Genomic DNA, 18,381 nt, shown 5'->3' on the forward strand with positions numbered 1-18,381 from the left:
TTTAAAATGGCTGATTTAAAAAGAAATCTCGTTAAAAATTTTCAAAACTCGTATTTTATTATAAAATATTATATTCCCAAATAAAAACTACATATAATTCCCCAAACTTGTATGGTTAATTTGTTCTGCAGAGTGAATTAAATCATTACACGAATTTTATTCCAACATTTATGTCAATAAGTCCTCCCAAAAGGGTTCAATGTAAATAATGTTTTTAATATTTATAACCAGAGTTTTAATAACTATTGCCTAAATAGTCACGGGATGACTCTCATTTGAATATTAAGATGAAAAGCAGTATAAAACCAAATTTGATAATCAGAACTGACGTTGTCTCTAAACTCAATATTGAATTGTGGCTAAACGAGTCCATTTTCGATTTGAAGTTTAAATACAAAACCAAAAACAATCTATATTTTTTTGTACAAAACTCTCTATTTGAGTGTTCTTGGTTTACATATCACTTTCTCACATCTCATAATCATTTAATTTGGCTCTGAAGTACTTAACATTTTGATTTGTGTTGTTTTGGATAATCCTTGTTTTTTCGTTTGACTTTTGAAATGATGAGCTATATTTCGAGAAATTCTTCTTTAGCAAGAGTAAGTAGATTGAATTCTAGTTATGTTCTTAGTGATATATTTTGTTTTATTTTAGATCTTAAACTCTGTACGTTTTATAAACACTTCAAGTTCGAAGTCACCTGTTGAAAACGATGATTTGACAATTGTTTCTGAAAACGATGGAGTTCGAGAAATTCAGCTTAACAGACCGAAAACAAGGTACAATATGTTTCCTTTTGCTTATTTTTTAATTATTTTAGGTGACGTAGGTATATCTTCTATCTACATATGTACATAAATTATTAGGTTTTTTGTTTTTTGGTAAATATGAGTTTTATTGGTACTAATATATAATTATTTGAATAAACACAAATACAAATGTTTGTAGATAAGGAGTTCAAGAGATGTTCAAAACTTGAGCAAAAGCTTCTTCAAGCATTTGTGGTGCATAATAATGTGTAGCGACGTATCATTTTATAATAAAGGGTTTTATTCAAAACCCGAACAGAGAATATAAATAAAACAGAACAAGGTGTCGGACATGTTTATTTTATTAAGTTCTAAAATATTAAATTAAAATATGTGAAAGAACTTTAACTTATTTATGGTCATTTTTTTTTGTATGATATTCAAATGTTAGTTGATTTTACAACATGCAAATTTTATGACACAAAAAAGACTTCAAATTTTAAATATTAGCATTTTTTTGCTTATTTCGTCTATTATTTAATTTATGCACAACAGAATTTCTTAAGCTTGTATATCCTAATGCTAATGAACGTTTGTTCATCAATCGTCAATATGCAGATTGCATTTTGCTTTTAGGTGTCTATTACGACCCAAAGTTTTTCAAATTTAATGCCTCGAACAGTTAAAAGACTTATAGTATGATTTGCCTTCAACTAAAGGGATTTTTGCATGATACCTGCTTCTTTTTGATCGGATCATAAAGTCCTTGCTTCTTTGCAATACTCCAAGCAGATGTTACCGAAAATGAATAATGCTTCGCTTTTTCCGGTGGCCCATTCCACCCCTACTACAAGTTCAAATGATACAGCTACAAAAAATTGTGAGAAGACGAAACAACAATGCTAAATTTAAATTATATTGTGGAGATAGCAGAAAAAACCTTTCATTTCGAAAGAAGAAAATCATTAGCTTGTTTAGCAATTGTCAAAACTCATTTCAAAAAGGAGCTTCTATTTTTATGCTTACAACTCCAATTACACCTTAAAATTATTAGTGGGTAAAATAGATAAAAAGATGGATTCATTTTCATATCTTGACATTTAAAAAATATGATGACAGTCCCGTCCGATCCAAAGCATATAACCAAGGTGGTCAACGATTGGTTTACTGATCGACACATCAGGTCCATGTGAACACATGCCAAATATCTTTCTCTCCGGCAAAGGGCAACGATGTCGACAGGAACACTTTATACTTATCCAGATAACTTCCTTGCTTACAAATCACTCATCACCGCTCAGTATTCTGGGGCTTAAGTGAAAGTGGCCGAAGGTTTTGTTTTTGGCGAGACAAACAAAACTTCGGATTTCCTCAAGAAGTTCGCAACTGGCAAGGTCCCTGCTTTTAAAACATCTGATTGGCATTATGCCAATGGCCAAAAACAGCACTGCCAAGGACGAAGATTATTTGAGTGGAGAGTTTACAAGCTGTTTTGAAAAAAGTGATAGTTGAGTCAAGTATTTACTTGGTAAATAGATTTGAGATACGGTGTGAAAGTTAACTTTTAATTCCTGAAATATTTTTTTTTTTTAATTTTGAAATGTCCTTGGAAGATTGGCACCAGAACTCCAAGTCTAAGGAAAGCGGTATGGGTGTGAAGAGCGTTTCCTAACGCATTGAAGTTGCGATTGCAACAAAGTGTGAATTGGTTCATTATTTTTATATTCACAAAAAATAGGGATACAAATAAGAGACATAGATTTGTAGATTTGTTTAAAACAATAAAGTCAATCAGAAAACACTTTTCACCGTCACTAATATTAAAGCCAATAACTGTAGTGCAGTTGAATCATAAAAAGTAGTTTTTTAAAGATAATCCGATGGTTTGATACTAAATATACAATTTTCCATTTTATAATAAGAACTGTTAAATTTTGTTTTTAACAAAGGAACCCTCTTTCCATGGCAATGATGGAATCGATTCTTAATGGAATAACTAAAAACGTAAGTGATGAAGCACTGCGTTGTATTGTCATTTCATCAACTGGTCCCGTTTATTCCGCTGGTCATAATTTAAATGAATTGGTGAGTTCTTTTACCACGTTACGTCTGAAATTCTTTGTTAATTAAATTTTTAAAAAGAAACCTGAAAAAGGTCCTGATTGTCAACGTGAAGTCTTCGATAAATGTGCAGAGTTGATTCATAAAATACAAAAAGCTCCTGTGCCAATCATAGCTAAAGTCGATGGCTTAGCGGCTGCAGCAGGTTGTCAATTTGTTGCATCTTGTGATTTGCTAATTTGCACAGAAAGAAGTTCTTTTTCTACCCCAGCGTGAGTAAACTACATATTTTATAAGTAATAAAGTTTCGTAGATTTATTTTTCATCATAATTCTTTCAGAGCTAATTTCGGTATTTTTTGTCACACTCCAGCAGTAGCAATATCTCGGGTTATGCCTCGAATGAAGTCATCTTATATGCTTTTTACAGGATTTCCGATAAGTGCCAAAGACGCTTATATATCAGGTATTTAATTATGATTGATTTGTTCGAGTACAAACAAAAATTCTTTGAAGGTCTGGTGAGTGAAGTATGCGAAAATGATAAGCTAGATGAAGAAGTCAACAAGATATGCGATTCAATTAAAAGCAAAAGTCGGCCAGTAATACAACTTGGTAAAGAGTTTTATTATAACCAGATGGGGCTTAATTTATCTGATGCTTATGTTAAAGCTTCTGAGGTTCGTAAGTTGGAATGAAATTGAAGAATCCGAATTCACACTACTGTACTATTGCCATAATTTATTTTCTATTTGTTTATACTCGGAAATTCGTTATCCCCAATTATGTATATTTTACTTCGTGCAACTGCGTTCCTTTAATAATTTAGATTTATTTATTTTTGATTTAAGTATGTTATGACTGAAATTACAGGTACAGGTCGTGCGGATCCGGATAAGATGACTTTTGATATTTGACAGTAGCATGTTATTCAACCGCCTTTTCATGCTGAAATGTATAACTACATTTATAATTTTAAATACAAACAAATTTTCTAAAATTCGAAATTGTAGAAAAGATACTTTAGCTTATTATTCATACTAGATACATTTTCTGTAATGATTTTTGCTAGTCAAATGTTAGTGTTCAGAAAACATTGTTTTATTATTAAAGTACACCAATAGTTATACAAAATTGTTTGCTAATTTTACACATATAATTTGTTTTGGAAATTTGTATCATTTTTTTAAATTCGAGCAAAAAGTTTCTTTTATATTTCTTCACAACGTTTGTAAGAAAAATAAAGTACTCACATTGGAGACTGATATTACTTGCCATTTTGTATTCAAACTATATATGTACATTATGTTAGGCCAGGTTTATGTATCACAATTTATATATTTTCGAATTCAGCTTCCCAATACCAAAATTCATTAATTTAAAGCATTATCTATACGTTCTATACTTTACTTATTTTAAATACATTTTAGAATTGCTTTAAACAAACTGATTTTGAAAAATTTCCATTGAAAAAAATTAAATATATAGGTACATGTATTATTTTTGATGTGTTCACGTATCATTTTGAATCATGATTTGAAATTAATTTGTATAAAGACGCCTAATGACACATAGGAAAGATGTGTTGAAATTTTCAATAAATTTGTATATCATTCGTTTATCAAGTTTAGTGGCGAGAAGCACAAATTTGTTTTTTGTTTTCTTTAATTCTCCAATTCGTCAAAACTGAATTAGTGATCATTTTGAATTCACGCTTTTATTTTTGTGTATAATTCTGAAGTTTTGGTAAAATTCTCGTGTGTCTTCATAAAGATTTCTTGAAGCCTTTCCAAACTAATTGAGCTATTTTGGAATCATAATCAAGTGGAGAAAATATACTTTCATATTGTACATATTATCAATTGATTTTTTTTAATAGAAAAAATTGCATTCAAAGAAAGTAAATAAATAAATATTAAAAAAAATACAATTAATTAAATATACTTGTCATTGAATCATATTTGAAAGATAGAATTGTTCGGCCAATTTCTCCCACATCCAAGTAACAAAGCATGTGGGAATTTGTCTTTTTGATTTGATATGAAATTATTTACAAGTCCCGTTTAAATAAACACAGTAAATATAAGTAAAGTTTTACATGTATGAGACACGGGTAAAATAAAGTTTATCAAACATAATTCCGTTAAAAGTATGAACATTTTATAAGAATTACATGCTACTGTCAAAACAAGCACTATTTTTTTGACTGGAGTGTATGAGGCCAATTTAATTTCATGTTTTTTTTTGTAGGTCATGGTGAAAAACCTTGGTCTAAACGATGGGAAAGAGGGACTTAATAGCTTTTTGGAGAAGAGGAAACCAAAATGGAGCCATTCCTAGTCGAAAAATTTGACCTACTTGCTAAATCTACAGAAAATGCATTTGGTTGTGGTGATATTTTATATGAATATACATAATTAAATTTAAACTTTCATTGAAAATCTTTTTTCTTCCCATTTTATTTTACATTGAGAGAGTCTTGAGAAATGGACTACGAAAAATGGTATACTGAACGTACGGACGTACATACGTACATACAAACACATGCACTCACAGACATTTGTGTGTGTGAAATGACAAAGTACTGTCGAGAAATGGTATGTTAAAAATGGTTATACCGCAAGATTGGGAGGGAGTTGAGGTCATGTTTTTTTTTTAAACTGACATTTTAATACACAAAGGCTGCGTTCAATCTCAGACAGATAGGGTATCCGGATACCTTTTTGTTAGTGTTTTACGTGTAAAATAATGGGCGCGATATCAAAGCTAGTGGCTACGTAGTCAATAGCTAGTCAATCTGGAACTGTCATATTGTTGACAAATGCAAATATATAAAATAAGAAACATTTTTGATTTGATAATTTTAACTTATCTTTTGTATAATAAATCAAATTTAAGACACAATTTGAATGATTTATATTTGTATTTATATAGTAAAAGATTAATTTTATTTTGAATTCGTGTGTTTTTACCGAACAGCTGATCGTGAAACGTCAAAATCATTCTCCACTAATTTTGTAGCCGAAATTAGTACACTACGTCGGAGGGGAAATTTCAACTACGTTTGTAGTTAGATTATACTAATCAGAATCCCTTGACTACGTAGCCACTAGCTTTGTGAATGCGACCAATAGCTGATCAAAAACAACTGAGGTGTCAAAAAAGGAAGCCAAAGGTATCCAAGAATTTTCGGGGTATGTAGGTATCTGACAGAACAGCTGATTCACCACATGGTTGAATTTCAAGAAATTTGAAAATTGATTTCAGCTATTTGTATGTTAAAGTTTGAGGGATATTCTGTACATAATAGACGATGAAGAAGCTATTTATGTCCGAATTTTAGATGGTAATTAAGATATATTTTTTTAAACTTCAAAATTGACTTATTTTGTTCTCGCTTTGTAGATAACCAATTTGCTAGGTCTTACCTCCAGTCTAGTGTCCAGCATTCTGAAGTTAAAAAGGAAATTTAACATAGATTACACATTAAGGTTATCTCTGATTTATTAAATTGTTACGCACCTATCAATTCATCATCGTCCGACTTATCAGTTGATGTATCAATTAAATGTTTTATCTTTAAACAATTTTGACTGCGAAGCTTAAATATTTCTCTGCTTTTTGTGAACAGCTGAAAGTTATTTTTATTTTTTTTATAGCTATCTTAATACATTTATCCAACTTGTTCAACAAGGTATTTAAAAATCAACCTATCCAACATGAGATTGAACGCAGCCATTGTGTATGATTAAATTTGAATTATGGCATCAAATCTCATTTTTAAAAAATTTGCAGTTACATAAATACTTTCATTGACGCTATGTAGAAAAACACGATGATATCAAACAACATTATTCTTTGAACAGTGTTAACAAACTAGCGAACAACATTTCCGTGACCCTTTTAAATGCGTATTATAGCCCTTTTCATACAGAAATCATCCACAACCATAGTACAGTGCGAAATTGCCAAAAAACGATCTGCAGTAGTCCGGTTTTTTATTGATATTTGAAAGTTGATACAATTGAATATTTGCCAGAATAAATTAACAAATTTCAAACCAGACTTTAACTTTAACTTTTATAGATAGTATTTATACTGCGGATATTGTTTTTGTTATTCGTGTAAAATCCTACTATACTATTATACTTGTTTTTTTTTTCTTTGGAAAATCTATCAAGAAAATAATAGGATTTTACACGAATAACAAAAACAATATCCAAAGTATGAATACTACCGATAAAAGTTAAAGTAGAATCTTTCTACGGATGGATGGTTAAAAATGATTAAGTTTGACAGCAAATGGTGCAAATGGTTTTTTGATTTTTCTTTTCGTGTTAAACAATGAAGAACTGAATAGTTCAGCAACATATAAAAATGCGGTACTTACTCCATGTGATTTTTATTTTAATTTGATTAAAACAAAACTATATTTTTGTACACAAACATGCAAATAAACTTCTCCACACAGGTTTTTCTTCAAAAAATTTTAATCGACTCCGCTACCGGGATCGAGTCAAATCAAGCTCATTTTAATCAGATTCAGTTATATAAAGAATGGAGATGAGTTTCAAGCTCGCTTCAATTACGCATGTTAATGTAGTAGTCTACGAACAAACCCCCTTCTTGAAGTTTGTATTTTATGTCAAAGCTGCAATTGGTAATTGAACTATTTTTAAAGAATCTCAATTTCCAGATGTTTTCTTACCATTTCTTCTTTAAAATTGTCCATTTTATTAGTTTTTTCTTCTATTTGTGTGTTTATTTTTATTGTTATTCTGACAGATCTTCTTTCAGTTGTACCAATTTTTTAAATACAAAAATCTAGCTACTGCCGATGAGTTTTCTTGGGAATTTTCTACTATACTGTTTATAGAATACCAAAAAAACCCGGGAATTGATAGATTTTCCAACAAAACACGGGTAATGTTATAATATTTAGATTATTAATGTGTGTTTTCGTGGCCTTTAACTAGATAAAGAAACAGTAGATGATGACCAGTCTTATAAGTTGCTATAGTAAAAGACTATATGACTTCTAATTAGTGAATAGATGTTGTGGAAGGTGGTTTCTCTTAATACAGCTGGTATTTGGAGGTTGGAACGGTTTAACTGATTGAACTAAGGTATTTGGGATTATTTTATCTGATTATTAAGTTCCGTTGAATAAAGTATAAGTGTTCTTGAAGTTTATGTATATAATCGGCCTAACGTTGTCTGTCGAAACTGTATGTGTAATAGTGAAAGAACTCATCTCATAATAAATTTCAAAATTACTCCTGCATACATACATATTATATACTACAGACTCGATTTATCTAACAGAAAACATGTGTATTATTATAAACTGGTAGGCAATTTGAATCGTAATACATCATTACTTCCAAGAGGAGTATTTAAATTTATATGGGTTTTTTCTACAATAAAACAAATTTCACTTAAAGCTAAAATAAATACATTTTATTTTGTACGTTTTGTTTGTTTTATTTTTATTAATTTTAGAAATAATAAATGTAAAAATATTTACTCAGTACAATTTTGGTGTTTCATTTCGCCGTGTTTATTGAAGCGTTAATCAAGATGTGTAAATTATAAAGATTATAAAGACTGATTAAATTTTTTGAATTTTTGTTCCTTCTCAGCAAAATACCTTTAAAAAGAATGGCCGATATATTGAAAGAACTTTAAATATCTCTTTAATTAAAATAACTCCTATTCATTTCTTTCCCCGAACGAAATAAAAAAGAGCATTGGAAAATACTAAAATAAAATTATGTTAATACAAAAAAGGAACAAAAATGTGTGTAGTTGTGTGTGGTTTTAGTATTTAATTACGTAGTAATATTTGAAGTATATAATATGAAAGCTGATTAAGTGTTAGAACAGCTCAGTATTAATATAATTGCTATAACGTTGTGTTTAAACTTCTGTCTGTGGTCGCTTCTCTATCCAGGCTTTAATGGATTCAATGCTGTTGATAGAATCGACAAGGGCTCTTAATCCAGGATAAGTCTCAAGAAGGTCTCGCTTCACCATATAATTCATGTAATCCAAAATGCCAGCAAAATAGATATCGGCCCATGTAAGCTATTTGGAAATGTGTCATATGATTATTTGATAATTTATTACACATATATAGTTACTAGTTAAGTTATAGAATAATTTAATAATAATATGATTAAGAAATGAAATATATTTATCATAACACTATCAAACAATTTTTGGCTTTGTGCGATTTGCAGATTTTAAAAAATCGATTTAATAAATCGACGGATAAAACAACTTGCGGAGAGTACGATAACTTTGGCGACAAAGTTTGATGACGGATTTGTATAGAACAGTTAAAAACAAGCATTTTTTACTACGGAGGGGGGGTCTATCTCTACCGTTTAGGCGGTAGGGGCAATTAAAAAAAATATGTACATTAAATGGAAAAAAATTAATTAAAAAATAACGGTAATATTTACAATTAAGTTTTATTCCTTTTTTAAAGCCAACATTTCTTTCTATTAGCTTGTTTTTAAATCAAGTCAAAACTATGCATAGTTCTTGAAAAAAATAGTTTTAAAGTCAAAATTTGTGCAAAAAAAAAGTAAAAAAAAGGGTTAAAGTGTAATTTTTCAATACTTCAAGATTAATTACCACTGTTTTTATTTCAGAATTTATTGCTCTTATTTGTTTTTGATTAAAAACTGAAAACTAGATGATTTTATGTCTTTCAGTTTTTGAGAAAATTCCCCCCCTTCCATAGTAAAAAAATGCTTGTATTAAACCCCTCTACGAAAAACCGTTATTATATCTTGTCGCCAAAGTTATCGTACTCGTGCCAACAACTTTGATTATCAAAATATCGAACGTTAAAAATGTCTTCTGATCATAACGTCAATTTTGAAAGTATTGATTCTTACGATGTCGTGGTAGATAAGACAAATCGGGCAACCGTTATCAATGAATATTTTTGAGCAGAACAGTGCATACAATAAGATTGCAGAATAATATTAGTGAAATAAACATAAATAATTTAAAAAAAGAAGATATTTATCATGAAGCAAACAGCCTTCAAAATATTTTTAAACCTCTTGCCCTTAAAAAAAACCCGAATTTAGGAAGCAGTTTTTTTTATTTATGAACCCTGAGTTTTTGTAACAGCCTTTGATCTACATTTTGACAAATTGTACTTTTGTTATGTAGACATTTTAATAAGATGCACATTTTAATGTTCTTAAATGGACATCATTTTTTTCGACAAATCGTACGATTATCCACTCGATTTAAACTTCAAATTTTGTTTCCCCGGGGTCCTACTATGTAAATCGATTCTACAATAAAATTGCTCGAATTCGAAAAATTGGTACTATGTATCTATTTGACCCCTTTCGAACGAACGAGAATTGAATAGTTCTAGTAGTGCCAACTAAATTCTTATAAACTTTCGAACAAACGAGGAACTACGTAACTCGAAAGTAGAATTCAAAACAAAGATAAATCGAAAATAATCACTCTACATCGAATGTGCTTGCGAGCGAAGTTTTTTTCTCATCGGTTGAATATGAGTTTTAACTACCACCCCAGTTACACTGGCAATTCGTGATTTTTGTCAAAAATAGCGTTTGGACTTTCGTTTCTCTTCCTCATTTATTTCATAATTCATCATCAGCGGACACATGACTCTTTCGATTGAAGTCAAAACTTCCGTAAGTATTTTTGACATGGTTTGCTGTGCAATTCCAGCGTTCTTGTAATCACCGATTTGGTTTTGGTAACCTCCTGTTGCCAAAAAATTCAATGGTGCTGATAACTTTATGGTAATCGGAACAGCATTTTGTCTTTTTTCGAATAGTCATGTCGGATGATATGGTGTTTAGAAAGACGATAATTCTTAATTCTACCGTATATATCAGAGAAGTCTTTTGGTTAATGCATTCAATTAAGTCGCAGTTAAATTAAATTAAATTGGGTGGCGCAACAGTCCGTTGTGAACCAGGGCCTAGTGACTTAAAAGTTAAAAAAGCAGTTAATTGACTAAAAGTTGTTTAACTGCAGTTCTTTTAACTGGTTTTAGTCTTTTTAGTCAGTACAAATTCTTCTGTACTGTGGTATTAGAAGTTTTATTTAGCACTCAGTAAGTGTTTTCACTGCTGTTAATTAACTTTAAGTCAATTAATTTTTTTTAAAGTATTTTTACTAAGCTACTACAGGGATTTGAAAATAATATGAAATATGTATAAAAAAACACTCAATTTTCATTCATTTGGTTTTCTAGTTTTGGCATTAGACTAAAAGTTGAAACAAATCAAGTACAGGAAACAAAATTAACACTTAAATACATAAAAACTTGAAAAATTCATCTTTTTCAACTTTTTATCTAATTTTGAATTTGATAATCAATTTTTCAAAAACTATTTGATTACAACTTAATTTTGAAACAAAATAAAAGAATTTGTATGTCTTTTTCCGGAGGTAATTTAGTACAACACGAACTTTTTATAACGAACACCCTTAACACATCATTCAAGCAAGAAATAGAAGCAGAAGTTTTTTTCTTTCTAAATCTGATTCAGCATATTTCAATGATATCAAATCATTTGGGAAAAACAAAATATTATTTAACTATTACAACAATGTATTACACATATACTATGTATACATAAATGTATGACAAATATGAACAACATCTCTAAAGTTGTTTTTAAAACGCATCAGTAATCAAACTTTTTGAAAAAAAAAACTGAAATACAGATGTATTCCTTATTGTTATATTTATCTCTTTACTTTGTTTTTCAATTTACAATATACTCCCAAACAACGTACTCTTAATATTCTTTCTACTTATAAAGACTAAATGAAATCAAAAGACTAAAAAAAGTTAACTGACTTAAAGTTAATTACTGACTCAACTGCAGTCCTTAAAAAACTGCAGTTTTTACAAATATATGTACATATGTACAAACTTTTTCTCACTTAGCGCCATTATGTTATAATTATCTTTTATTCTTCTGCGTTCAATTTGATCGTTGCGTTCTTCACTTCCTTGCAAATTAAACCAAATTCCAACCGTGACCATTTTTGTAATAATTATTCTTCTCCAAAAATTTTTTTTTTTTTATTTATTTTTGTTTCTTTTTTGTTTTTAAAACTGTGAAACAACTCGATACTCGTTCGAAAGTACAACATTTTTTGAAACGAGTTGCTATAACAGGCATCCGATTCTACTTTCATACGTAGTACCATTTGAAAGTAGAATCGGAAATGAGTTTCAAATAGAATCAAAAGTAGAATCGAGTTACATAGTAGGTCCCCTGAATTTGTAGGTATGAAAAATAGTCCATTACATCATGGTTTATCGATAAGTCATATTTATCAGTTACTGGTGAAATATCAAAACTTAAATGTTGACGGCAAGGGCGAACAGGAGTTAGATTTTATTATTTAAGGCTTTTCATATGCTAATCCCAACTTTTTGTTTTTGTATTAAAACACTTTTAAAAGGATACGTATCAAGAACTCGTATGAAAATATTGCAATAAGACATTAACAATCTGAGCCAATGTTCAGATTTGTAATCAAAAGTTGAAAGAGTTAACTAATTCTTCATTGGAGAACTAATTCAATATATTCAACTTTACCATATCAAGTCCTTTTGGCCAATCGTGTGTGAATTAAATTTAGAAAATATGAAAATAATGTTTGTAAATCTATTTAAGATATTTGACTCAAAAAAAATATTAAACTAATATTTTCTAAAAACTTTGAACTGATAATCTCTCTAAACCTTTAAAAAAAATGGATTATATATACAAAATAAAATAAATGAAAGTTCTTATAAACAATTCAGGGAATGTCGAATTTAAGAAGAATCAAAAGGGGAGAGCAGACTGAGTTGGAGACAGATACCCATTCTCTCAGTTAAACAGTCACAGGAGTTCATCATAGCCATATAGCCAATATGGGTACCAGTAGGGTTTCAAGGTAGCACATAATAAATATTTAAATAATTATAATTTTAGCAAATATACATATGTATAGAGTAATAAATATATAGAAGTATAAGGTACCTTTCCAAGTGCTAAATGTCCATCATTATCCTTAACTGTCTGTTCCAATTTCTCCAAATAGAATGGAATGACTTCTGTATTCAGTGTAACGAGTTTCTTTTCCTTAATTTCGTCCTCCGGTTCATAGGATACGACTGCAATTTCTATATATTAAAAAACAAGATTAATCAAACAACACTGAACATGCAACATCACACATTGTTCGCTACTTAAGCGGAAGTCATTGATCGTATCAACGACAATATCGATTTGCAAATCCTCCCATGGATTGGCGCCACTCAGTCCAATAGTTTTAGCCAAAAACCTAGCCATCGAAATGCTCTGATGTACACGTTTGCCATCAACTTCCAACACGGGCATTTGACCCATTGGCATTGCTGTAACATGATCGTGTAATTTTGTATTCAAAGAAAAATAGCACTAAAAATCTAAATTAAGTATTGGCCCAAATTAGTTGAAATTAAATTTAGAATTAAAAAAAAACTGAAAGCTTGTGCGTTGATATCATCAAACAATTTGGTGCCAAAACTTCAAATGCTTGTTCTGGCAATGAACCCTCACATTCATCACCATTACCATAAGCAACTAGACCAACATATAATTTCTAAAGATAAGAGAATTCGGGCTACTTACTTGGTTTCAATGCAGGCCATTCGTCCCGCGTCACTCGAACATCCTCGTATTCAATACCACCATGCGCAAAAAGGTAGCGTAAAGGTTCAGCGAGCGCTTTCACATTAAAATAAAATAGTGTGTAGGTGTGTTTAATGGGCTCTGCTACTACCGGTACTGCAGGTTCACCTTCGGCTGGTGGAGCCTCTCCCTCGGCAGGCGCTGCTGGGGGTGCTTCTTCTGCGGGTTTTGCTTCATCGGCCATTATTTAGGTCTGTAATTATTATTATTTTTTGTAGACAAATACAACAAATTTGAATTTTAGGACAAAAAAATCAGAGATTAGGGTATTTTCAGTTAAAAGGGCGAAAATAGTTTTCCAAAGCTGAGTGATTATTTAAATTAAAATGAAATACTTTGAATAACTTATCGTTGATACAACTGAATGAATATTGAAAACAATTTCTGTTTTCAGTGTATAAGGAAGTCTGAAAAAATGTATGAAGCTATAACTAAATAATAAACAAAAACAAGTTTAATTTTTTGACTCTGTAATAAATATGTATATGTGCAAAAAAATATCTGGTAACAATTTCTTTGGTCGAATACAAAAAGTTTTCAGCACATTCGATAAACTCGTCGGAGTTTAAAAAGGTAAATTATAAGGTGCATGAAACTTTTTTAGGTCAAGGATATTTGATTTATTCTGAAACCTTTTTGCATATTTAATTGTGTCAGAATAGAGCAACATCTTATTTTCCAAAAATATGGTTTTTTGATCTACATATGTAGATCAAACTGGTCTAATGGACCAGTTTGAGTCCCTTACGAAACGTGAGAGGCTGATTATGTTGATGTGATTTAAATCGTTAAAGAAGAATTATCCTGGGTAATTCTTGCGTTTTTGAGCTAGAGCAGGGCATGTACAGAGAAGATGAAGAACTGTATGTAGATCTAAGAATAAACTATTATTTTTTAGAGTTGTTACAGAAATTATTATATATAAATATTAAGTCATTGCTTTTCTTCAATAAAAACCGTGCAGAAATTAGTTAGTTTCGCTACAAAAAAATTATCTTGCTCGTGTCGCTTCTCTTCGTCTAAACATTCAAAATGTTCTTAGCAAAGTACATATGTAATTTAAATACTTGGTGAGGGTTAGAAAAGTTGTTTCCAGTTTGAGTATTTCTTTAAGATTTTCCTTGATTTTATTTCTGGGGGAGATATGTTAAGGTTCCATCAGTTTGCTTGACGGAACTTTGCAATAATGCGAGTGTTTTTCTTGATTTGAAAATTTGCGGTAAATATTTATAGTTTTAATGATTTTCATTTTTATTATGTATGTATGTAGTTCGATTTTTTTTTCATTTTGAAATAGAAAGTAGAAATAGTACTATTTTCAGATATATTTGTAACCAAGAACAAATATTTAAATTAATTATATTTACTAATTAAATTACATTAATATTATGCGTTAAACAGGTTTGATATGTTTTAAACTAAAAATAAAACTAATTCTTTAGGTATTTCAATCAATTAGCATAATGTTTTAACCTTACTTTGATAGTCTACGAATTTGCAAAACGCTCCGTTTCTAAAAAAAATAAGAGTCGAAAGTTAAGAAAGTTGTCTATTGGCAAAGTTGTTTTCTGAAATTAATATCATTGGGCAAACTTTTGTTTTTTTTTTAACCTTTCGTTTTTTTGATCATCCAAATATTATTCTGACAAGACTGAAAATGCAGTCGAAATATAGTATACTTGAGCTAAGCAACTCTCTACGGCGAAGAAGTAGTTTAGTCTTAAAAGAAGTCAAAATTTAATTTAATACTAAACTATTTAAATGGACTTCTGTTGTTTTGCCTGAGGCCCTTTATCAATAATCAACATAGATTAAAAATTTAATAAAAAAAATAGTGTTTGACAAATTACAAACCGTACAAATTTCCAAACTAATATTTTATTGAAATGCTAACATGAAGATCAGCAGGCACTCTGTATTTTACTTCTGTGCCTGGATTATAATAAAAACATTTTACCCTTAGCTCTGATATGATGGGACCTTGAACCATGCATGTAAGTTTATAGGGAGTAAAAAAGGGGAATAAATACAAGATACAAGTTGATTATTCGTTGTATTCGTATTATTCTTATTATACTAAAACCAGTAACGTTTAATGTACAAAGTACAATATTTATATTTTAATGCTTTAGCAACAATCGATTTTTAAGGAGTTGTCGTCAGAGAGTTAAACTAATCAGCAAAATTACATAATGTGAATTTCTTGTGCAATAAACCAGAAAATCGAAAGTATATGCTATACAATAAATAAAAAAAAGAAAACAAATTTAATAAACATGATAAATCATCCGGCACATTCACAAACCTAAAAATAACAATAAATTATTTGAGATAACGCTTTCAATAACTAGGTACTCCACGTTATCTACTCGCAGTTTTATGTGGACTTGAATAATTGCGTACTTATTGGTTTCCTTAATCGTTTTTCTTTTAAACCATACAACGCTTATCCGGTTGAATGGACAACAAAAATATTCTTTGCCTTTCCTTATAGGTAATATAGAAATTCCGTCAAATTTTAAAAAAGACGTGCAAGGCCATATTCATGATTATTGACTTATGTGCATACATACTGGTCAGGAGTTACATATTTGGTAGTTTCATCTGTCATAGTATGTTGTTTCGAAACGTTGCTAACTTTTGTATTTAAATATTTAATACAAAAAATGTAATACAATAATAATGCATTTTATTTAGTCCTATTTGTATATTAGGCATACATATATTTATTTGTGGCATATCTTAATCATTTTATTTACTAAGCTAAAACCTGAGGAAAAGAGTTAAACTCTAGATATGTAATATTAATAGGAAGATATTACATCTCTAGTAAACTAAACAAGGATGTCTAACCCACATAGGACTTAATTTATGTATAGAAATGTTCAATGAATCCTTGTTGATTTTAATATTTAATAGGATTTATATGTATATTGCACAAGAGAATACCATTTAATGCCAAATATATATTCGCATTTTCGTTCAAACAACAAAGGCACTATAAAGTCACAAACAGTACAATTTTCTTGCAGTCGTCCAATGTCTTAAGGGGGTATTCTGGTCTAGAAATAAAAAAAAATCGATTTTTTTTTTGTTCGTATTTTCATAGTTTAACTATTTAAGAATATGTCTACGAGACGATTTTCCCAAATTCAAATTATTTTCGGAGAAATAAGTATTTTGCTGAGCAGCCACCCAAATCGGTTGGGCTGCAACTAATGGAACAAAAGACATAATGGGGTACTTTAAACGCGTTTTTCTCAGAACTGTCTTTTTGAATCTGATACCCACGATTTCTCAGGTTCTGCGAAACCGATTTACTTGAAATTTTAAGAGAGTCTTCTTTAGGGACTTGTCTACGTCCGGAACTACGGTCATCCCCAAATTTTAATTTTAACTATTTTTAACAAATCGAAGAATGTTCAAAAAAGTGGTAAAATTTTTGTTTTTTTCTTTAGGCAGTCGCCATTTTGTAAAAAAAAATGTTTGTAACTTTTCCGTAGTTCCAGACATTGCGACATTATTGTAGATTAATAACCTTTTTTAGTTTTTGATTTCAGATTTCTAGGAGAGTTAAAATGGTGGGTATGGTCACGTACCAAATTTTTGAGACGCACCACTCCATCAGCTGATAACTAACGGAATTTAGATTTTTTTTTTACTTTTTTATTTTTTTTTGTATGCTTCTAATGCGAATAAATAATTTATAAAAAAATTGATGGTGAAATTGTTGCTTGCTTTTTTCTACAACACTTCAAAAATTACCTAAAATTCATGTCTCTAGACCAGAATACCCCCTTAATTGAATTAGATCAAATAAATTGAATTCACATTCACTGACTTGGCGGAGAAGAATGTGGACCACTTACAAATAGATCAACCGTCACCAGACAATAACCTCAATCAGTCACTTAATAAAGCCACAATAACTTCATGCCGGTTCTATTATTGTGGTCAAAATATTGTCACTTATTATGCACCACTTACAGACACAAAAAAAAATAATTTAATTTGCCTCTTGAAGTTAGGGAATTGCCGATGACCGCAAAACTGTTCTTTTTTTATTGAATCTATTTTTTGACTATCGAATTTCACTCACACAATTCGCAATCCGAATGTATTGCCACACAGTTGCACTTTCAATAAGTTACATCATTGTCAATAGCCTTAAATTAATTATATTATTTTTTTAATCAACAAGTATGTAAGGTAAGTTCTATAGGGTTTTTATAAGAATGTTGATTTTGATTTTCTAATCTATTTTTGAAATACGCCCGTAGTCAATGAAAATGAAAAATTTATTAAATCCAAAACTTGTTTTCACTGCTGCACTGCCTTACCTTTTCCTAGTGCGTTCTCTCTGAACCTTTAAATGAATCTGAACAGACTACGCTGGCAAATTCAATCGCTTAACTTTATATACTCCACATTCGAATGCTATGATACCGAAGCGGAGGAGGGCCTCGCTTTCGTACCGCTTTTTATACCTCTATGTTAAATTAATTTTGTTGGTTTCTTGGTAGTTTATATAGATTTTAACTGTGAAAGAGAAAAAACATAGAATGAAAAAAGATAGTGGGTAATAATAATAAACCAGGAGCGCATCTTAACCTCTGTGGCCGTTTGACAGAAAGGCAATTTGGTTGCATTATTTTTGTTATTATTTTTACTCCATTTCATTCATTAATTTCACTCATAGTAGGTATAAACTATTAACATACTTAAAATATTAAAAAAAAAAATCAATTTAATTTGATTTAATGAGTTTTTAGTAAAATGCTAATTTAGTTTTGGTATCAAATCTTCACTGACCCTCTCTTG

The 18,381-nt window shown here is 30.0% G+C and overlaps 2 protein-coding genes across 2 annotated transcripts; one reads left to right on the forward strand and one right to left on the reverse strand.

The window, feature by feature from the left end:
- The first annotated feature begins 442 nt into the window (after positions 1-442).
- On the forward strand, positions 443-5,246 carry LOC129949878 (enoyl-CoA hydratase domain-containing protein 3, mitochondrial). Its single transcript, XM_056061586.1, has 7 exons — positions 443-602; positions 658-782; positions 2,702-2,837; positions 2,895-3,085; positions 3,154-3,278; positions 3,329-3,492; positions 5,063-5,246. Exons 1-7 carry the CDS (start codon positions 564-566, stop codon positions 5,150-5,152), a joined length of 870 nt encoding a protein of 289 aa, XP_055917561.1. The 5' UTR covers positions 443-563; the 3' UTR covers positions 5,153-5,246.
- A 3,369-nt stretch (positions 5,247-8,615) lies between these two features.
- LOC129949879 (glutathione S-transferase) lies at positions 8,616-18,058 on the reverse strand. The gene is made up of 5 exons (XM_056061587.1): positions 17,901-18,058; positions 13,501-13,753; positions 13,077-13,244; positions 12,868-13,010; positions 8,616-8,899 (listed from the first exon to the last, which is right to left on the reverse strand). Exons 2-5 carry the CDS (start codon positions 13,742-13,744, stop codon positions 8,732-8,734), a joined length of 723 nt encoding a protein of 240 aa, XP_055917562.1. The 5' UTR covers positions 13,745-13,753; positions 17,901-18,058; the 3' UTR covers positions 8,616-8,731.
- Between the last annotated feature and the right edge of the window lie 323 nt (positions 18,059-18,381).

The sequence above is a fragment of the Eupeodes corollae genome, chromosome 3 (genome assembly GCF_945859685.1).
Source record: "Eupeodes corollae chromosome 3, idEupCoro1.1, whole genome shotgun sequence".
NCBI classification, from domain to species: Eukaryota; Metazoa; Arthropoda; class Insecta; order Diptera; family Syrphidae; genus Eupeodes; species Eupeodes corollae.